This window comes from Schistocerca serialis, chromosome 2 (assembly GCF_023864345.2).
Source record: "Schistocerca serialis cubense isolate TAMUIC-IGC-003099 chromosome 2, iqSchSeri2.2, whole genome shotgun sequence".
Classification (NCBI taxonomy): Eukaryota; Metazoa; Arthropoda; class Insecta; order Orthoptera; family Acrididae; genus Schistocerca; species Schistocerca serialis.
Window position 1 is genome coordinate 225,002,555 of NC_064639.1, and position 23,916 is coordinate 225,026,470.

Genomic DNA, 23,916 nt, shown 5'->3' on the forward strand with positions numbered 1-23,916 from the left:
GCTACTCACCGTTCCAGGAGGCAAAGTCTGTGGCCCCACGACGGAAACAGAAATTACGGATCACTGCTTCGCAGTCTGGTGCACAGGTCAGCCCACAAGAACTTGACCGAGTCGCTACTGACAGCCACTCGGCTCTCTACTTTCGACCTGAGGCAACGGAGCAACCTATCGAAACCGTTGTCCAGCAACTACCAACCAGTCAATATACGACACCACGTGAAACATACCATCACCAGTGAAAGGAACGCCCGTTCGACGTCGATGCCGTCCAGGACGACGACGATGAAAATGGGCTGATTGAGAATATGGACCGGGAAGACGTTGATTTCACGAATAATGCGCCGTCGCAGGAAACCGTCGACGACAAATATAATAATAAATGGGCAATATAAGCGCCAACATTAATCTGGCGCACTGCCACAGGATTCAAACCTTCGTAAACGGCGAGTGGAGATACTAGACACATCCAGTCGCTTTCAGCCACTTATGCAACCGAGGGCCCAAAATGACGAACCACAGGAAGATCTATCGGACATCCACCCATCGCAACAGGAATCCGCGGCAGCCGATGCCCCAAGACCATTGAAGAAAGTCGCACCTGTTACAATTTATTACACAGAAAATACCTCTAACTAAACGCCGCGCCAAAAAAATAAATAGAGGGTGCACTGAAGACTATTTATCAAGGAAAAAAGGTCAAGTATCACTTTGAAACTTACTCTGACCAACAGAAAGTCATCGCTTTCTTCCAACAACATCAACTTGACTGTTTGACACATCAACTCCTTGAAGAAAAGTGGCTGACAGTTGTTTTGAAAGGTCTTCCAGGGCAAGTCCCGGTGGGCTAATTGACGAAGGAAATGAGTGGGAAAGGTTTTCCTGCAGCCTCTGTCTATAAGTATAAAGGAGCAAGAGGATCTGTCCAAGGACCTGCGACCTCTTGCTACTTACTTCATCATGCTGCCGAAAGAGAAGGACAATAACCGTATCAATAATGTTCAGTATGTCTTTGGCACCAGGATGTGGGTCGCAGCTAATAGACCGAAGGAGGGACCATCCCAGTGTAAGCCATCCGAGCTCTTTCTGCACATAGCGAATCATTGCCATCTCCCACCGAAATGCGTGAGATGTGCTGGCTACCATCACTCCAAAGTACGGAAAAATCTTAGTGCCGTAATTGTGAGCAAGAGCAGTCTGCCTCATATTTGAGCTGCCAGTAGTACCAAGAATTGATCCAAGACTACCAACGACGAGCTCCTGCCCAACGACCATCTCCTCGGCGCGCAACAAGCATCAGGCCGACCTCTCAGGACGTTTGCCACTTATCTGTTGACTACCCAAGCCACTTCAGCCACTGCACCGGCCTCAGCGACCTCAACCTTAGCAACATCGAAAACTGCCACGAATTACCTCTCAGACTCGATGACAGACTTATACACAACCTGCCAGCCCTAAATGTCAACAGCAACACCTGACGACGATTTTAAGTACTTCATGGGACCTATCACGGAAGCACTCACAGATACTAGGAAGTTGATGATCATGTCACAACAAAAACTGATGAGTACACTGTCCCTAGTGGCGGGTCTTGTTAAAGCGTTCATCTCGCCTTAACCCTGTGGCACATAGCGTCCACTACAGTGGGCAACTTCGATCACTAGTCATGGGCACGTCAAAAAACGACAGCTTCTTTCTGTCATTGTCTCAAGTTTGCACGTCGACCATCTTGCTGCGCTCATTCCATACAGCAGCCAGCTGTCGGATACAAGTACACGTATCTTCACTGGAGGGTGGTAATAGCTATTTATCAAAGAAGTATCAACAGAACTATTCTTATCACCTATTCCTTGTCTGTGTGTGTTACAGCTCATCCAAATGTGCGACTCTTCATTATTCAAGGCTGAATAAAGCCACGTACCACGCCATTCCGCTGCTCGCCATCCCGTTCTTCGGCGACCAGGCACACAACGCCGCCAAGGTACGACAAAGTGGGACCGGCGTCTGGCTAGAGTACAGTGATGTCACCAATGACACCCTGCTGAGGGACATACGGACCGTCGTTCACGACTCCAAGTAAGGCAACATTGAGGTGTTTTTTCGTAAGATAGGACCAGTTCATTTAAACTGACCATCCTGAGCGGCGTGGCCGAGAGAGGTGTCATCAAGACTCAATTTTTTTCAGTACCTCCGACAACGTACACCAGCATAGTTGTTTGATGCTTGTTGGGTAGCACGATCACTTGTTTCTGTAATACATACATTCATATTCAGTTTTAAATTCGTCAGATTGAACTGTATCTGGGCGGGGGTAGGTAAATTTCCATTACTGGAGCAGTCGACACCAACGTTCATAAAGCTTCTCGGTACTAACTCATATTTGAATTATGCGATACATATGATGATATATAAGGAATCGTTTCACTCAGCATGTGTTGTATCTAATAAAAGCAGTTCTTTTGAACTGCAGTCAAATATCGAAGGTATGTTTAACGTATAGTAACGAAAATTCGTCATCACATCCTTCACTTTAAAGCGAAAGAGGTAATGTAAACGTAACTAATGATCCAAATAACACATTATATTTCAGTTCTGTTTTATCTCCATATTAAATATGTAGTGTGTAATCAATATGTTCCAGAAATTGTTGAAACTTTATTATGAATTTTTTACATTAAGCTTTATTATTCAGTGTTTAGTTACCAGTCTCCAGCTGTAATAATATAGACAGTGGTTTTTACAAACATTTTCTTTAAACAAATACATTAAATTTACAATACTTAAAACGTATGTAATACCTAAAATTTCTACAGGTGAAAGTTTTTTGCGTTAGCTTTGGAATAACAAAATTGAAATCTCGCTTTTCTCCACATTTAGAAGAACAATTTTTTTCCCAATAATAATTTATTTCAGTAGTTATCGGTGGTAATAACGTACGCATTCTAGGATATTCTTTTATAAAATTGAGTGACATGTGAATAACGAATATCATACTGTATTTTTGTAACGCTAATTTTCATGTTTCTATAAACATATACACTTTTATCAAAATTTGTGGAATGATTATTAAATTACTGAGGTTAAAAAATTTATGTTTGAGAAAACTCTCATGCGAAATGCGAGGTTGTAAATATGGGCCTTGCGTGCTAATTCTACGAGGCTATTTAGCTTTTGACCAGTGAAGATACTGTGGCACTCAGTCTGTCATTAACTTACAACTTCAAATTTATTACGCCACTCGTCTGAAGATGTTTTTCATTTGCTTCACTTATCTCGATCAGATGATCTGATGTAAGTAAATGACGAAAAATAGGGGATGGAGGGGGCACGTATTTCAGTCATGACATAACGAACCCAACCTTGGACAACGACGAGGAAGCAAGAGAGAAAGATAAGTAAAACTGAACGACGCGCGGCTCGCGTTGGTGCGGTGCCATCGCTAGGTTGACATCATTTAGTTGGTATAGCTACGGTTGTCATCTTCTTCTTGTGTTCATTGGCGCCACTCCGATTGCAAACGTTGTCTGTCCACTAGTGGCAGCAGCGGCGGTTATCGATATGTAGTAATGGTGGTACTATCTTTGGGGCGGCGTTGTGGTTTTTCGTGGCGTGTGAGTCGGCAGTTCGGTTGGGGACGGATGAGCAGCGTGCACAGGCCGGGATCACTGGTGGCATACATGCACTGCCGGATGGAAGGGCTGTGGTCACGAGGGGTACAACCTCGTTGTCAACCGGACCCAGGAAGTTTAAGCTGAGTGGGTCTTAATTCAAGCAGTGAAACCTCCAGCATTGTGAGACCTCGCCATTTGCTTGTGTGTTGCTGCTCGCAATGTCGCCGAGATGAAGAGCAGCTAGTGGAGCGTTTGGGGAAGGCGAACCTAATTAGCCTTCCTCCCCTTCTTATTAATTATTGCATTCTATATGTTATTATTTGCGACGTTCAACCAGTGGTATTTTTCCTGCCTAGTTGCCGTTAAAGCCCCAATAACCTGAGCTGGAGCTTAGTGTATGTTATGGCAGTGTACTTTTCCTCGCCCAGCCACTGCTGTCTGGTAAGGCGTGTACTTCGACAGCTTCCTTGATTTGTGGGTCAGGTGATCTTTTTTCTTTTTTTTCCCTACTCTGGAAATCGTGGTTCCTTGCTGCTTCCGGATGCCCTAAAAACTGGAGTCTGAAGACTTAGTACTGACCGCCGGTTCCGGCTTGGTTGAGTTATTCCATCATTGCATTGGTCATCAAACGTTAGATTCGGCAAATGACTACTGGTCATGCGTTTATGCTGCTACTAGTCTGAGGTACCATTTCGTGAAGTGAATGCAACTCTTGGCTGCCTGTCTCATCACTTGCGAAGTTTTGAGGGACTTTCCCAGGTCGATCCTTGGAGCAACGTCTTCGGCCCCTTACCCCTTGGTTTATTTTAAAAAAATATCGTAATGACTGTAATTTCAAGTCTGAAGATTTTTAACTGGTTTTTAAAAGGATTGCTAGTCAGGCCTTCAGCCGTGAAACAGTTTCAAATTATTACTATTGGAGCATTCAGCCGAGAAGTAGTTTGAATTTGTTGTCTTTAAGGCCTTCAGCCGTGAGTGTTACTTGTCTTTAAATTTTAATTAAACAACTGTGTTCTAGCAGTGAGATTTTGATGATTTTTCTTTTAAAATATTTTAATAACTGTAATTGCTGGTAAAGTAGTTCAACTGGTTCTTAAGATTGCTATTCAGGCCTTCAACCGTGAAATAGTTTTAAATTATCACTATTAGGGTCTTCAGCCGAGAAATAATTTGAATTTGTTGTCATTAAGGGCTTCAGCAGTGGAACACTTATTAATTTATTGTCACCTTTTATTTGTTGTTGATTCCTAATAAAGTGTATGTGATTGAAAAATAAACCAACCAACAGTAACTGATTATGACCGTGTCCACAGTCGCAACCCAATCCTGCCTTCCTTGGTACCAGGTCTGGAAAACATATTTTGCTTGCAATAATTTCCTCATAATGCTAGCCAAGTAGTGCTTGGGTGATTAACTTCGTTGCACACCAACTGGGTGGGACATTACGAGGAGGTGCGTCTCATTGTTGCACTCATGCTGCCTCTAAATGAAACCAAACTGTCTAATCATTGCTCTGCTTAATTTGAAAAATTTTGTAAGCTAACTGTTCTCTGCTATTTGATCTTAAGGTAACAATGCTCATCATTTGTGTGAAGCTGTTTTCACGGCAGGCCCATTTAATTACCCATATGACAATACAACGTAGCAACAACATTTAGCATTCGCAATGTAAGTCGCAGTGGAACATAATCTACTGTATCACTTTAAATGATTAATAACAAGAATGATGTTTTAGCGCAGAAAATGAACATATATTACTCTTCAAAGGTTTTGCACATTCCCGTAGAATTTTGGAACAAAACTTTTAAAAACCAATTCGTCTTTGAAATTTCAAATATTTGTTAAGCAGGGACAGTTTACGAATGAGAAGGAACATTATTATCAATGAAAATATTGTTTGTAATATTTGGGAATGTGACAGAAGTACGTGCATATCTGTATAACGACATGCCATGTCACTGATGGTATCGAATTTAAATATTAAATATTTTGATGAAATATCCATTTAATTTGGTCATAGTGTAAAATATTGTGTACCACAAGTGCATATTCAGTAGTCGTATTTTAAACGATCTTAGTATTTTATTGGATCTCCTTACCACTTACAACAGCCTTCACTCTGTCAGGAATAGAGTAGATGAATTTTCTGATGATACTGATGTCAATTTGATGGTGCCACACTTTCAGTGTCTCCTCGAACAGCTCCTGTTTTCACAGAGGCTTCTTCTCCTGAACCTCTCTCCCAACCAGTCACCACAAATTCTTAATTGGATTGAGGTATGGTGAATTTCTCGGCCACAGAATTTCTATGATACTCAATTCAGTCATAGCATAAGGCATGTGAAATGATAGATTTGCACGATATATAACAGCAGTAAAATTGGAAATTTTTATTACAAAGATAACCAAAATTGACTTATTTTGATGGGTGGCATGGAGCCAGATACTGTTGGAAAATCCATGCTGTGAACGTTGGAGTTCGCCGAATCACAACACGGTACTGATGATCACTGTCCATTGTCCCCTGAACACAATACAGTCTCCCAACACCTTGATATGTCATTGCACCCCATACCATAAGCGATGGAACATATTTCATGGTTCTCACAAGGCAGTCAGGATCCATCTTTTCAATGGGTTCACACCTGACGAGTTGTGATGTCACTCATCATGGAAAATCGGCTTTCATTTAAAAATACCATAATTCTCCATAGACCCTTAGTCCATTTCATTTGGAATGTGGCCCACGCCAGACTCTCTTTCCTCACTGCAGCAGTTACAAATTGCTTCTTCTTGGCAGCTCTAGCCTTTATCTCTGCTGCAAATGATGAGCTGGAATCAACTTGCGTTGCTACTTCACACTTCACATTCTTTTGCCAGTTCGACTGAACTATCACTCCTGCTTTTTCCGGCTTAGTCGGCGAAGTATTCTGTCCTTTCAGCGCGAAGAAATGCGTCGGCGCTCGCTTCGTAACAAATTTTCCAATTTCCCTTGGCCGTCAGCTTTGCAGATTCCGCCACACCGCTGACATTTAACACTTTTGTTTCTTCACAATTTAAGTGTTGTTTAGGCGCTTGCTGAATAAAACCTAGATGCAATTTTTCTTTCTTGAGGTTAATTCACGAGTTTTATCCATGTCGATGAATGCATATACGCACGGTAGAAAGAAAATAAAAAAAATCCAGCAATACTTTTATACCAGAGCTGGCGAACGCCAAACCTCAGTTAACACAGAGCATTTTCTGAGGCAATAATCGGCAGTATGAGATCACATTGTTGCTAGGCATTGTCGCAAAGCACCCTCCCCACCCAAAATAAATAAATAAATAAATATACATTTCTGCGAGAAGATGTACTTTCGAACAGTAGTATAAATAGGGTGCTGTTTGAACAAATTACAACATACGTGTGCACTGCTTAAGCACGCAGGTAGTACAAATAGATTGTAATTATTCAATATTTGATAAGAGACGATGCAATGAATGCCGTCTATGTTGCCGCCGGTTTTCCTGTTCGGCGACTGACCCTTAACTGGTGAAAATCAGAAGAAAAATAAAAAAAGGAAATATCGGAAGAAAGCGCTTATATGGACACAATATTCATTCCAAATTCACTCCGTTCTTGAAAATATCTTTCACAGGACAAACAAGAGCACCCCGAAGGTTATTACTCAATATTATGTCAACCAATTAGGTGGAATACGAGGGTTGACTGAAAAGTGATGCCTCTACCTTCGTAACTCTTCAAGAGTTGGTAGCATTGGTATGCGGCAGGTACTGGCGTGTTCCGTAGCCTCTTCTCTACAGCTCCAGTTGGCGGGAAGCCTTCGCATTGAACGGTTGCGTTGCAACAGTGTAAAGTATGGAACCCTGCGCAGACGGTCGGTCAATGCGATTTAAGCAATGTGCAGTCATTGAATTCTTGACAGCAGAAGGTGTCACCCCAAAGGAGGTTCATCAGAGAATGAAAACAGTTTATGGTGACTGTGCTTATTTGAGTTCAAATGGTTCAAATGGCTCTGAGCACTATGGGACTTAACATCTGTGGTCATCAGTCCCCTAGAACTTAGAACTACTTAAACGTAACTAACCTAAGGACATCACACACATCCATGCCCGAGGCAGGATTCAAACCTGCGACCGTAGCGGTCACGTGGTTCCAGACTGAAGCGCCTAGAACCTCACGGCCACACTGGCCGGCTCTTATGTGAGTACTGGGCACCGTTGAGCGAGTAAGTCTAAAGATGTTGAGGCGGGAATATCTGACCTGCGTGACAAACAAAGAGTTGGACGTCCTGTGACAGCAACCACCGAGTTTCACAAGCAAATGTTGACAGATTTTTTATTTTATTTTATTTTTTATTTACTTATTTATTGTTCCGTGGGACCAAATTAAGGAGAAGTCTCCATGGTCATGGAACGAGTAAATACATGAAATTATAACATGATAGTAGAAACAGATAAAATGAAATATAAGTAACATAATCAGGCGACAATTCGTAAGTTTAAATAAAGAAAATCAACAATGTAACACTGGAATTTGCTTCATTGTTCAGCTCTTCCAGGAGCTCCTCGACAGAATAGAAGGAGTGAGCCATGAGGAAACTCTTCAGTTTAGACTTAAAAGTGTTTGGGCTACTGCTAAGATTTTTGAGTTCTTGTGGTAGCTTATTGAAAATGGATGCAGCAGAATACTGCACTCCTTTCTGCACAAGAGTCGAGGAAGTGCACTCCACATGCAGATTTCATTTCTGCCTAGTATTAACTGAGTGAAAGCTGCTAACTCTTGGGAATAAGCTAATATTGCTAACAATAAACGACATTAAAGAAAATATGTACTGTGAGGGCAATGTCAGAATTCCCAGACTATTGAACAGGGGTCGACAAGACGTTCTCTAACTTACACCACACATAGCTCGAACAGCCCGTTTTTGAGCCAAAAATACCCTTTTTGAATCAGAAGAATTACCCCACAAAATAATACCATGTGACATAAGCGTATGAAAATATGCGAAGTAGACTACTTTCCGTGTTGAACTGTCACTTATTTCAGATACTGTTCTAATGGTAAATAAAGCAGCATTTAGTTTCTGAACAAGATCCTGAACATGTGCTTTCCACAACAGCTTACTATCTATCCGAACGCCTAGGAACTTGCACTGTTCCGTCTCGCTCATAATTTGCCCATTCTCTCCGATCAAAATATTGGTTCTTGTTGAATTGTGAGTTGGAAACCGTAAAAACTGAGCCTTACTGTGATTTAGCATCAAATTATTTTCCACAAGCCACGTACTTATTTCATGAATTACATTATTTGATACTGTTTCAATATCACACACAAGATCCTTCACTACCAAGATGGTGTCATCAGCAAACAGAAATATTTTTGAATCACCTGTAATACTAGAAGGCATATCATTTATATAAATAAGAAACAGCAGGTCCCAGCACCGACCCTTGGGGAACACCCTACTTAACAGTGCCCCATTGGGATTGAACATCACTACCAATCTCAATATTGCGGAGAATTACCTTCTGCTTTCTGTTTTTAAAGTATGAGGCGAACCAATTGTAAGCTACTCCCCTTACTCCATAATGTTCCAACTTCTGCAGTAATATTTTGTGGTGAACACAGCCAAAAGCCTTCGTTAAATCAAAGAAAACACCTAGCGTTCGCAACCTTTTATTTAATCCGTCCAAAACCTCACAGAGAAAAGAGAATATAGAATTTCCAGTTGTTAAACCATTTCTAAAACCAAACTGTACTTCTGACAGCAAATTATGTGAATTTAAATGCTCCGGTAACCTTGTATATACAACCTTCTCGATAACTTTAGCAAACACCGATGGCATAGAAATAGGTCTATAATTGTCAACATTATCCCTGTCTCCCTTTTCATGAAGTGGCTTCACTACCGAGTACTTTAATCGGTCAGGAAACCTACCACTCCTAAAGGAAAAGTCACAGATATGGCTAAGTACTGGGCTAACATATATAGAACAATACTTCAGTATTCTGCTAGATACCCCGTCATATCCATGAGAGTTCTTGGCCTTTTGTGATTTAATTATTACCTAAATCTCCCTCTTGTCAGTATCATGTAAGAGCATTTCAGGTAACAGTCTCGGAACACTTTTTTCTACGAGCGCTATATGGTTCCCTTTTGGGACTAGGTTTCTATTTAGTTCACATGCTATATTCAGAAAGTGATTATTAAATACTGCACATATATGCGACTTATCACTAATACGGACATTCCCACTACACACTGATTCTATATCCTCGACCTGTCTCTGCAGACCAGCCACTTCCTTTACGAGTCATGAAGATTAACGTATCACTCGGGGAGAAACTGCAAGCACAATTGCCATTTCATAAGAATGCGTGGGTCACGTTACTACTTTGCTTGGCTATCGGAAGATCTGTGCACGATGGGTGCCTCGGATGCTGACTCCTGAAATGAAAGCGCACAGACTTGAAATTTGCCCTGAAAGACGATCTCCGGGGACATCGTTATGCTTCTGATGAAGATGATGAGAGATCTGTGAGACTGGGGTTGCGGAAACAGAGTGTCAGCTTCTTCTGTGACGGCTTCCGAGAACTTGTTCATCGTTGGCAGAAATGTATTCGATTGGCTGGTGATTAAGCGCAAAAGTGAATATTGGTAATTAAAGATCACATTCTAAAGATTATTTCTGCGTTTGATTTATTAAAATATTCAAGGCTCGTATATCAAGAAAAGCCTCGTATATCAAGAAAAGAGTTCAAGTAACAGTTTCTGCAAGTCCAACTGTTTGCTAATTGAGAAAGGATACGAACTTAAAGTACTGGCGTAAATTTTGATGGAATGAGTGGATATCCTGGCCACAGGAACTAAACTCTTTCACAAAATCTACGTTCTGGATTCAATCTAAAAGCCAAATAAAAATGAAAGAATTTACCGTGCATAACCACAACATCGGAAATGAAAATTCTCGTCTCATGTGAGTTTTTTTTTTCCTTATTGTGATTTTAATACCCGTATAAAGGTAGGTTGGCAGCAGCACAATACGCCGCTCTTCAGCCAAAGATAGTACAATGATAAAACAAACAAGACACATGAGTTGGAACAAAACGTCAGGGAAAAAACAGTAGACACATGAACATAAAAAACATGAAGCCGTTCACACTCGATGACAATCCACACTACAAACTGTTGACATGAAGCAGAAACACTGAAGATGTCGATGGCACTGGTGAACGATGGAGGGTGACGGTGGACACTGAACACTAAACATGAAGACACACACGAGACACTAATGGCGATGATCTCCAGCGCACGAATGTCCACGTAGCGTGTGCGAGTCCGGGGACCTGCCAAGTGGCGAAGAAGGGTGAGGGGGGGGGAGAGGGGAGAACAAAGATGCCAATGGCTGAGGAGATGGGAGGAGGAGTAGAGGGACAGGGGAGGGGAAGCCTGGGGGAGGAGTGGGGAGAAATGAAGGAGGGAGGGAAGGGGGGAGAGAAGGGAAGGGGGTGCCCAAAGGAGCAAACACAGGAAGAGGGAGGGAGGATCAAAGTTGGTAGGAGGGGTGGCGGAAGCTACCTTGGGAGAGGGTAAGGAGGGTGGAGAGATGGAGACCGGGTGGGATGTGGGAATACATGTGCGGCAGTGGGAGGGGGTGGGAGAGGATGGGAGAGACAAGTGGGTGAGGAGGATCGAGTTTTCGGGAGGTGTTGGGAACGCTGCAGGGTGCGGGCGAGGGCAAGGAAGGCGGTATCATCGGCAAACTGGAGAAGGTGGACGGGGGGTGACGGCGGCGGCATGTCCGCCGTATACAAAAGGTACAGAAGGGGGGAGGATGTAGCCTTCGGGCACACTGGCAGAGGGAAAAAAGGTGTAGGAATCCGTGTTATGGATGGTGACATAGGAAGGACGGTGGGAGAGAAAGGAGCCAATCAGACAGACGTAGTTAATGGTAAGGGCGAAGGGCGATGGTTTGGAGCTTGAAGAGGAGACCGGAATGCCACACGCAGTCATAGGCACGTTCGAGGTTCAGGGAGAGGAAGATTGCGGAGTGATGGGAGTTTAGCTGTTCAGAAAGGAGATGAGTGAGGTGGAGGAGAAGGTCATCGGAAGAGCAGGACGGTCGAAAGCCACACTGGGTAATGGGAAGGAGGCGGTGCTGGTGGAGATGCTGGTGGATGCGTCAGTTGAGGATGGATTCCAGGACCTTGCTGAAGACTGAGGTAAGGCTGATGGGACGATAGGAGGAGATGGCAGATGGAGGTTTACCGGGTTTAAGGAACATCAGGATACGGGAGGTTTTCCACAGGTCGGGGTAGTAGGCGGTGGACAGGACTACATTGTAGAGCCTGGCCAGGGTGGAGAGGAAAGAGACAGGAGCTTCACGAAGGTGGCGGTAGGTGACACGATCGTGACCAGGAGTGGTGTTGCGTTTCGTGCGGAGTGTAGCAATGAGATCCTGTGTAGTGATACGGGCTCTGAGTTCCGTGTGTGCAATGTTGTCCAAGTACTGGAAACCAGAAGCGAGGGGAGGGACAGAGGTATCAGTTCAATCGCGGACATCCGGGAAGAGGGAGTAATCGAACTGGGGATCGTCGGGGATGGAGAAGACATCGGAAAGGTAGGAGGCAAAGTGATTGGCCTTACTAAGGGTGTCAGGAAAGGGATGATCATCATGGAGAAGAGGATAGTAGGGGGAGAGTTTAGTTCCGGTAAGGCGACGGAAGGCTGACCAGTACTTGGACGAGTTTATAGGTAGGGTAGCATTTAAACGGATGCATGTCTGTCGCCAGTCCCGGCGTTTCTTGGCCGCGAGCAAGTTTCGGATATGTCGCTGGAGTTGCCGGTGGCATCGTAGTGTGTCCGGGTCACGCGTGTGGAGGAAGGCACGGTAGAGACGGCGGGATTCACGGAGGAGGAGGAGGACGGCCTGTGGGGGTAAGGTAGGACGGTGGAGGTGGATGGCGACAGTAGAGACGTGGTCCTCCACGGCCTCAAACAAGGTCTGCTGGAGAAAGGAGGCGGCATGGGGAACATCGTCAGGGTGGTGGTAGGTGAAGGGGTGGCCTTCGACCCAGGTGGAGAGGGTATCCCGGTAGGCATTCCAGTCGGCACGGGAATAGTCATGGACGTACTTCAGAGGAGGGTCATTATAGTTGTCACTGATGCAGTCCGTTCGTCACCACACATATGCATGCTAAGTTCTCCATGACAATGCAAGGTCTCACACAAGTCTATGCACCAGAGAGGAGCTCACAAATATTCATTGAACTGTTTTTCTCATCCACCCTAAAGCCTGAATCTCGCACCTTCCGACTTCCGTCTGTTTGACCCAATGAAGCATACATTCCACGGGAAGCAGTACGTGGATGATTGGGAGGTTGTTGACGCAGCAAGACGTTGACTCTGACGTCGGTCAGTAGAGTGGTATCGCGCCGGCTTACTGATCCTCGCACTGAAAGGAGATTATGTTAAAAAATAAGATTTTGTAGACAAAATAGTGGGGTATAATGTGGCGCAATGGAACTTTGAATAAATGTCAGAAAAAATGTGTTGCATTGTTTATCGTATGCCACACACAAACACACACACACACACACACACATACACACACATGCACACAGGGTGGTCCATTGATAGTGACCGGGCCAAATTTCTCGCGAAATAAGCATCAAACGATAAAACTATAAAGAACGAATCTCGTCTAGCTGGAAGGGGGAAACCAGATGGCGCTATGGTTGGTCCGCTAGATGGCGCTGCCAGGTCAAACGGATATCAACTGGTTTTTTTTTTTAAGTAGGAGCCCGCATATTTTATTACATATTCATGTAGTAAGTAAAGAAATATGAATGTTTTAGTTGGTCCACTTTTCTCGCCTTCTGAAAGATGGCGCTGTATTAGTCACAAACGTATAAGCACGTGGTATCACGTAACATTCGGTCAGTGTGGACGGTATTTGCTTCGTGATACATTACCCGTGTTAAAATGGATTGTTTACCAATTGCGGAAAAGGTCGATATCGTGTTGATGTATGGCTATTGTGATCAAAATGCCCAACGGGCGTGTGCTATATATGCTGCTCGGTATCTTGCACGACATCATCAAAGTGTCCGGACCGTTCTCCGGATAGTTAAGTTATTTAAGGAAACAGGATGTGTTCAAGCACATATGAAACGTCAACCACGACCTGCAACAAATGATGATGCCCAAGTAGGTGTTTTAGTTGCTGTCGCGGCTAATCCGCACATCAGTAGCAGACAAATTACGCGAGAATCGGGAATCTCAAAAATGTCGGTGTTGAGAATGCTACATCAACATCGATTGCACCCGTACCATATTTCTATGCACCAGGAATTGTATGGCGTCGACTTTGAACGTCGTGTGTTGTTCTGCCACTGGGCACAAGAGAGATTACGGGACAATGACAGACTTTTTGCACGCGTTCTGTTTAGTGACGAAGCGTCAATCACCAACAGCGGTAACGTAAGCCGGCATAATATGCACTACTGGGCAACCGAAAATCCACGATGGCTGCGACAAGTGGAACATCAGCGACCTTGGCGGGTTAATGTATGGTGCGGCATTGTGGGAGGAAGGATAATTGGCCCTCATTTTATCGATGGCAATCTAAATGGTGAAATGTATGCTGATTTCCTACGTAATGTTCTACCGATGTTACTACAAGATGTTTCACCGCATGACAATGGCGACGAACTTTCCAACATGATGGATGTCCGGTACGTAGCTCGCGTGCGGATGAAGTGTTATTGAATAGCATATTTCATGACAGTTGGATTGGTCGTCGAAGCACCATACCATACCATGGCCCGCACGTTCACCGGATCTGACGTCCCTGGATTTCTTTCTGTGGGGAAAGTTGAAGGATATTTGCTATCGTGATCCACCCACAACGCCTGACAACATGTGTCAGCGCATTGTTAATGCATGTGCGAGCATTATGGAAGGCGAACTACTCGCAGTTGAGAGGAGTGTCGTTAACGTATTGCCAAATGCATTGAGGTTGATGGACACCATTTTGAGCATTTACTGCATTAATGTGGTATTTACAGGTAATCACGCTGTAGCAGCATGCGTTCTCAGAAGTGATAAGTTCACATAGGTACGTGTATTACATTGGAACATCTGAAATAAAATGTTCAAACGTACCTACGTTCTGTATTTTAATTTAAAAAACCTACCTTTTACCAACTGTTCGTCTAAAATTGCGAACCATATTGTTGCGACTATTACAGCGTCATCTATCACTAAGCGAAAAAAGTGGTCCAACTAAAACATTCATATTCCTTTATGTACTACACGAATATGTAATAAAAATGGGGATTCCTATTTTAAAAAACGCGGTTGATATCCGTTTGACCTATGGCAGCGCCCTCTAGCGGGCCAACCATAGCGCCATCTGGTTTCCCCCTTCAAGCTAGACAAGTTTCGTTCTTTGTAGTTTTTCGGTTGACGCTTATTTCGTGAGATATTTGGCCCGGTCACGATCAATGAACCACTCTATATACATAGGGTGTACCATTTATCTTCTTAACCACCCTAAACAACTGTTTGTCCAGATGCAAATTACAAAATGTTTCAAGTAAACTTTTTTTTTACGGAGATATGAACAGTGGTATGATATTTTTAAATGGCACCCCGTATGTTTTATTCGGTACTTCATTTCCTCTCCTAAAGGTCTATTCAAAAATATATCACAGTGTGCCATTCACTGAAACACAAAGTTATTAATTACATAACACAATATTGACGCTGACGCTCCCAGCGCTTAGTGTACTCGGGGTAATAGAACACATCCACGTGCTGACGTTGACAGAGGACAAATGTAAACATTAGTAGAATGCACACCCGTCATTCCGTCAACAGTCGTCAGTTGAAGAGTTGTGTGAGTAGAATGTACACCAACGAATAGAACGTAGAAATGCCACTCATCTAGGGGAATGTAAGTTAGCAGAACTGTAATTGCAGTACTGTCTTCTTATGTACGGGTACATTTAGTACAGTAGGTTAGTCCTTTTAAATACTATTGTGTTGAGTAGGCATACACTAAAGGCTGTGCCGGCCGAAGTGGCCGTGCGGTTAAAGGCGCTGCAGTCTGGACCCGCAAGACCGCTATGGTCGCATGTTCGAATCCTGCGTCGGGCATGGATGTTTGTGATGTCCTTAGGTTAGTTAGGTTTAACTAGTTCTAAGTTCTAGGGGACTAATGATCTCAGCAGTTGAGTCCCATAGTGCTCAGAGCCATTTGAACCATTGAACCACTGAAGGTTGTCCTTCCTACAAACTGCATCGACATGGCGTTTCCTTTATTGTTGTTGTTGAAGGTAGGCGAAACACTATGCAGGCAGCGGAATTGTACGGAGAGCGATATCCGGACAAGAACCCACCTTCCCGACGGATGTTTTCTCGTCTTGTTGCGACGCTTCAGGAAGCGACAAGTTTCAACTTACGACAACGCAATCGTCGTAGCACTCGCACAGACGAAGCTGCCGTTGTTATGAATGCACATGTGAGCACACGACAGCTTGAACACGAGATTGGCATTTCTAAAACCAGTGTACGTCGTATTCTTACGCCTCACCGGTTCCATCCTTACGATGTACACCTACAGCAAGAACTGAATGGGAATGATTTCCTGAATCGTCTACAGTTCTGTCAATTGTCACAGTAGGAAACCCTCGCCAACTCTAACTTCTTCTGCAGTGTTCTATTTACCGATAAATGTTCCTTCTCAAAGAAGGGCAGCTAAATACAAGGAACATGCATTATTGGTCCAGCGACAACCCACGATGGCTTTGACAGGTGGAACATCAGCGTCTATGGAGAGTTAACGTCTGGTGTGGGATGCTTGGTACTACAATTATTGGCCCTCATTTCATCAATGGTAGTCTAAGCGGCACAGCCTATTCCGACTTCCTCAGACGAATTTTTCCTCCTCTTCTGGACGAAGTGTCGCTAAGAACCAGAATGCTTATGTGGTATCACCACGATGCATGTCCAGCACATAATGCCTTGCGTGCACGTCGTATTCTGAACCGAAGGTATCCTGCCACATGGATTTGTCGAGGAGCAACAGTTACTTGACCTGCTAGGTCTCCTGATTTAAATCCTCTGGACCTTTTTCTTTGGGGATGGATTAAAGACGTTGTCTATCGCGATATTCCAAAAACTCCAGAGGACATGCAGGAACATATCGTGCTTGCTAATAATTCTCTTCAGCAGGCAACACTGGAAGCAGTAAATAATTCTTTCACTCAAAGAATGCACCAGTGTATCGGTGTCTAGGGTCACCACTTTGAGCACCTTTGAGTGTTCTGCTCATGGCCAATGGCACAGGAGAGTCGAAGTCAATTTTGTGTTATGTTTATACTTGGTTTGCGTTTGTTTTCTGACAACTACAGCAAGTGGACGAGTTTGTGATCCCAGGCTCAAAGTCAATGTTGTGTTATGTAATTAATAACTTTGTGTTTCAGTGAATGGTACACTGTGATATATTTCTGAATCGGTCTTTAGAAGAGGAAATGAATTACCGAATAAAAAAATTTAAGTTGTCATTTAAAAAAGTCATACCGCTGCTCATATCCTTGTAAAAAAACGAAGCTACAACCAAGGCAATCATGCTGATTGATGTCCCCTATTATTTAGGGTGGTCAAGATAAATGGGGCACCCTATATATAATCAGATAGAGGGAGCAAACCGACAACTGTTATAATTCGCCCTTGATGTCTTAAATATTGGCTGTGGGATGGATCTGGTCCCACACATGTTCTACAGGGTAGGGATTTGGGAATCTGGCTGGCCACAGGAGTACCTGAACTTCACATAGGCAGTTCATAAGTAAATGTGCCAAGTGTGAAAGAGCATTGTCTTGTTGAAAAATGGCACAACGATTTTTGTCTTGTTGAAAAATGGCACAACGATACTGTAGCATGAGAGGTAGCACCTGAGGACGTAGTACGTCTGTGGTGTGGTGTTGTGCTATCAGAATTCAATCACTCAGTACCAGCCATGAACTGAAGTTATAGCCTATGGCTCCGTACGCCATGACACCAGGAATAATAGTGCTGTGACTTTCAAAAAACATTGCAAGTGTGTAACCACTGCCCAAGTCAGCGCCAACTCTCCTACAATGGTCATCAGGCGTAGTGCAGGCACTGGACACAGTGCTACACCATTCATCCATACTTCCCAGTCACAGCTCTACCCCAAATGTAGTCTTTTATGTTGCGGTGTTCACGGCAGCCTATACATGGGAAGGTGATTGACAAGTCTGGCTACTGCTAGGCTCCGACCAATGGTGTGGGATGACTAAATATTACAGACTGTCAATTACTTGTTGTTGGGTAAGAGGTGCACATGTGAGGAAGCTAAAACGTGCTTGATGGGTGATTCGGCTATCCTCCGTTGTTGTATTCAGGTGCGGTAGAGTGGAATCTTGTTGATTACTATGTCTGCCCTCAGGTTCCCATGCAGTTCAACAATGGGTCACTGAAATATCCAAATGCCCCAAAAATCTAGACATGGCGCGATTCGACCACCTGCCCAAATGAAGGTCCACAAAGAGGCCCTTTTTAAACTCTGTCAATTGCTGATAACACTCTCTCACTAAAATAATCAGCATCTCCTTGTTCTTCACAGTGATTTGACAACGCGAGTTCCAGTACCAGAAACTCTTAACTTCTACTTTAACTTTGTGTTTTACCTTCAATCTTCTTCCATAGTTTCATGCCTGTTCCTTACGAATGACTGCCAGTACTTAGCTAATTTAGTACAACCTAGCGCTGCTACTTAAGTAGAAGTTATTTTACAACTTTTTGTCTTCTGATTTTTTTTAATATCACGCCACATTAGTCCCGAAAGTGGTAAACCAATCGCCGAGTGAGCCAGTATTTTCCTTTGTTGCCCAGGTGTCTGATATGTATATTTTCAGAGCTGTCAGTTGGTAGAGTTTCTTAGTGTCGTTTTTTCAGTCTCGCTACATCAGTGAATGGGTGCAGTTCTCACAATGGATAGTCCGTAAGAATGTAAACAGTCAGTTGCAGAACCCTGTTCTGAATTCGTTGCAGTCGTCGTATGTGGGTATCAGCAGCACTGCTCCAGGCAACTGCTGCATTGTCGAAAAGATGTATGAAGCACGTGGATACTGCCACTAAAAGGCGAAGAATCAGCAGTGCTCAACAGCATGAGGATGCAGGAGCCAACGGAAACTTCTGTTTTGAATACACATAGCGAATATCCACAGGATATGTGGCCTGGAATTGAAAAGCGTCATGAATATCTGCCCATCAGCAAAACATTTCGGACCTTCGGGTAAGGAGTACCAAGGGGGAGATAACCACAAGAGAAAGACTGAATAACCAACGAAAGGGTAAAGTTTTACGAGTCGGGGCACGGAACGTCAGAAGTTTCGACGTGGTATGGAAGCTAGAAAATCTAAAAACGGAAGCGCTAGAACTCAGTCTAGATGTAGGGGGGGGGGGGGGGGGACAAAGACGTGAAATGGAAAAAAAGACACGTTTCTGGTTAGACGAGTATAGGGTAATATCAATAGTAACAGAAAGTGATATAACGGAAGTATGATTCTTTATGAATAGAGTGACTTACTGTGAACATTCAGTGACAGCATTGTTCGCATCAGAACCGACACCAAACCAATACCGACAACAATAGTTCGGTATACATACCAACGTTGCAATCAGAAGACAAAGAGAGAGAACAACTATATGAGGATATTGAAAAAGTAATTTAGTACGCAAAATGAGATGAAAATCTAATAATTATGGGCGATTAGAATGAGGTTGCAGGGGAAGCACTAGGACAAGTGGTTACGGGAGAAAAGGTGCTTCTTGATAGGAATGAGAGGAGAAAGACTGACTGAGCTCTGCAGTAAATTTCAGCAGTGAATACTGTGTTCAAGAGTCACAAGAAGAGGAGGTATACGTGGAAAAGGCCGGAAGATACAGGAAGATTCCGGTTAGATTACGTTATGGTCAGGCATAAATTCCGAAATCAAATATTGAATTATAAGGACTACCTGGTGCAGATATTGACTTAGCTCACAATTTAGTGATGAGGAAAATCAGGCTGAAGTTAAGAGATTATCAGGAAGAATCAGCGCTCAAAAAAGTGGGATACCGAAGTACTAAGGAGTGAAGAAGTTGAAGTTCTCTGAGGCTGTAGATACTGCGATAATGAAACTCTCAGTAGGCCTTTCATTGAAGAGGAATGTACATCTTGTGGTGTCACCACCAGACACCACACTTGCTAGGTGGTAGCTTAAATCGGCCGCGGTCCAATTAGTACATGTCGGACCCGCGTGTCGCCACTGTGTGATCGCAGACCGAGCGCCACCGCAAGGCAGGTCTCGAGATACGATATAGCACTCGCCCCAGTTGTACGACGACATTGCTAGCGACTATACTGACGAAGCCTTTCTCTCATTTGCCGAGAGACAGTTAGAATAGCCTTCAGCTAAGTCCATGGCTACGACCTAGCAAGGCGCCATTAGCCTTACATAGTTTGATAGTTATCGTATGAAATGTCTCATCAAGAACGTTGTAAACCAACAAAGAATAAAAGTTAAGTATTCGTGGAGCTGCATACTTTTCTTATTAGAATTCACTACTTATCCCGTTCCAGAATTCACGCCCGTCTGCTTAGATAGCGTGCATTTAGGCCGCCTCTATCAACAAGGTGTTGGCACATTTACCAACACATCACATCTCTAGAAAGGTCAGTCACCTAAGTTGGAAGGAGAAACGCGAGTACAAGGAAGGAAACTGCAAAGAAACCATAGGTCAAAGCAAAAATTTTTTAGTTAATCGACGAATGAAGAAAGTACAAAAACCTGAAGGAAAATTCAGGAGTACAGAAACAGAAGTGACTTTGGGATTAAATAAATAGTAACAGCAGGGAAGTTAAGGCGAAATGGCTACAAAAAAAATGTAAAGACGTCGAAAAAGATACAACTGCCGGAAGGACTGAGTCAGCATATAGAAAAGTCAAAACAATCTTCCGTGAAATTAGAAGAAATGACAGTAACCTTAAGAAAGCGGATAGTTGGAAAGAGTAAATTGAAGACATCTGTGAGGGGGATGATTTATCTGAAGAATTGAGTCGGCAGGGAAGAGATAAGAGATCAGTATTAAAGTCACAAAAAAAGGAAAAAAGAAAAATGTGGACGACTGAAGGTCAAAAAAGGCCGAGGAGGTACATAACATGCAGTCGTTAAGAGCCTGGATGTGGTACTCTATGTTATTCTGTATTACATGTTCGAAACACCGTAATTATGTATGGATTCATAGACACGTGTTTATTATGCTTCATGTAAATGTGCTCATTTTAGCTTCTCTGTCGTGAAGTTTCTTCGAAACTCCTCTCGCTGCCACAAAGCTTCATCTTCTGAGAGTCTCAACCAACACAGATAGAACTATTTCACCGAATGGAACCCAGTTTCGAGCCTTAGTATGAGACTGTTGCTAGATACAGGCATAAATGATGAATTTAGTATTGCAGACAATTGAACACTGTTCCTGGCGTATACACTCTGTCCAGTGTCCTATTCCCTTGCATTCGATCATTTCTGCACTCCACAAGAAGTGCATGAGTTGTGGGAGGCAGAATGGCTGGCGGTGACGGCCAATAAACTGCGGTTGGTGAAGTGGACAACTCGGCCGTGGCGTACCTCCTGCCGGATGCTCAGGCAGGAAGAAGTGACCCTCACGTGTCTTCGGATTGGGCACTGTCCTCTCACACATAGCTTTCTACTACGGCGGGAGGATCCCCCGCTTTGTGATGCTTGTCGTGTGCACATCTCTGTCCGGCACATTTTAATAGACTGCATTTCATACCGTGATGCAAGGGCAGAAGCACAAGTTGATGGGGATCTGCCTGTGTTTTAGGTAATGATGAGACGTGTGTGCCTAGGGTTTTAAAGTTTTGTGATGTGTCTATACTCTGGCCTAAACTTTTAGGCTGGAGGTTTTAGTGTATTGCAAAGTGACTGGCTCCTCCCTTTTTCCTTGCGATCAGCCAGCCACTACCATCTGCTATATTGTTTTAGCTCCCTCTACCACTTTCTTGCTGGGTTGTCCATGTTGTACTGCTGGCGGCATGCTTCGCCCCACGCTTCGGTGTGGGTAGGCACATATTTTTCCAAGCTAGTTTCCTGTGTCTTACGTTCTGTTTTATCTTATTGTTCCGAGTCTTTTCTTGACACCCATCTCAATCTGTCACTGAGCGGGCACTAAAGACCTTGCCGCCGTGCCCCCTTAAAACCCTCTCCATCTCCATCCATCTCCATCTGGAAATAAAGAGGAATTTCCGTTGTTTGTATACATATGTAGCCATTTAGCTGTGCCTTCTTGACACTGTAACAACACGTTTTACAGGTAGGGACTCTAACTGACCACGTTGTTACAATCCATGTTGAGCTGTCTGTGGCAGTGCATTCTCCTGTGAAACATGATTAAGTTTCTGGGCAAGATCAAACAAAAATTTTAGAGGTGACACTATAGAAAAATTTGTACAATGCTTTCACCAGTCTCTACCACTTCTGTCAAGTGACGAAAGAGACCAAACGTGACTCAAAATCAACGTGAGTTGCAGCCTTATGCATCGCATGTACCATACCCAAACTGAATAATCCTAATATTTGGTACGAAAGATAGATGTGGCGAGAAGTTACAGCCAGTAATACGTGATTACAATGTCACCACTCAGAACCGTTCAGCTTTAATAAGTCAATAATATGTCTTGGGTAACTTGAAATTTTTCTCATAAGTAGAGCATGACCAAAGATGAAGTCAGGCTGATTTCTGTAACAAAAATGTAAGCCTGAGCAGAGAACACATCATAAACATTATGATTTGTATTACGATTATTCCTTGCACTACTACAAAGGGCACATAGGAAATTTATAAAGCAATGAAGATCGTTATAAGTTCAGTGCGTGCAGATTGAATTCAATATATCGCTGAAACAATGACAATCACGACTACATTTGTTTCTGTTTGAAGGAATATTCGATTAAGCGTTCAATTATTCTAAGGGTGAACATAATTGTTAAATCGATGTAGAATTTTAACAAGATGAAAGATTTGCAGAAGGAGACAAATATACTCATATTCTTCATTCTGAAATGTCATTTTCTGATCTGTATCTTTTTTCAGGTACAGGGACAGCATGAGAACTTTGTCGTCTATATTCCGTGAGCACCGGGTGGACTCTTTGGAGCGCGCAGTGTGGTGGCTGGAGTACGTGATACGTCACAAGGGGGCCCTGCACTTGCGCAGTGCCGCCATCGACCTGCACTGGTGGCAGCGACTACTGCTGGACGTCGTCGCCTTCATGCTTGTGGTTGCCGCCATTGCAGTCTATCTTATGTGCATATCTTTTCGCAGACTTGTCCAGCTCCTCTTAGGATATAAAAGTGAGGATAAAAGCTGAGTAGTTTAAACAGCAGTAGTTTGAATGAAAAATATAGCTGTGGCAGTGCACCAGCATTTGTATCTGAAAATATCTTTGATGTGAAAATCTGAGCCGGCCGGAGTGGCCAAGCGGTTCTAGGCGCTACAGTCTGGAACCGCGCAACCGCCTGGTCGCAGGTTCGAATCCTGCGACGGGCATAGATGCGTGTGATGTCCTTAGGTTAGTTAGGTTGAAGTAGTTCTAAGTTCTAGGGGACTGATGACCACAGAAGTTACGTTCCATAGTGCTCAGAGCCATTCGAACCACTTTTGAAAATCTGACAATTGATTGCGGCAAACAAGTACGGAACATAGTTTCAGACCTATTTTTTTACTTCAGAGTCGACGCAAAGCATATCTGTGACACAGTGAAACACATGTAGAGCTCAAACATAAAAATCATATTCTAATTCGTATCATTTGACAGATATCATAAATGCAGTGGGAAATTTACTGTAACTAATACTGAGGAATGGTACAGTGACGTAAAGAAAATCGCAGAACCAAAAAATAGTTAATGTAAAGTAATGAAATTTCGGGAAAACATTTGTCTAGGTAACATATTTAAGTGATTAACATAACTGGATCACAGGTTGATGTAAGTGTGAGATGAGCCATTGTAAACGTGAAATGCCAGTACATTGATAACATGTTTAACCGCCAGAATATTTAAAGCAAGCATCCAAAAGTGCATGCATTGTGTCGTACAGGTGCCAGATTTCACTTTGTGAAATGGAGTTTCATACCTGTTGAACATGGTCGGTCAGTACAGGGACAGTTACCGCTGTTTCTGGATGGCACTGGAGTTGTTGTCT

The 23,916-nt window shown here is 43.4% G+C and overlaps 1 protein-coding gene across 1 annotated transcript in view; it reads left to right on the forward strand.

The window, feature by feature from the left end:
* The window catches only part of LOC126455854 (putative UDP-glucuronosyltransferase ugt-47), a 101,436-nt gene extending 78,355 nt beyond the window's left edge, over positions 1 to 23,081 (forward strand). The window contains exons 4-5 of the mRNA XM_050091616.1: positions 1,867 to 2,073; positions 22,805 to 23,081. Of these exons, the coding sequence (XP_049947573.1) occupies positions 1,867 to 2,073; positions 22,805 to 23,081 (484 nt within the window). The remainder of the gene's footprint in view (positions 1 to 1,866; positions 2,074 to 22,804) is intronic.
* Positions 23,082 to 23,916: the final 835 nt, after the last annotated feature.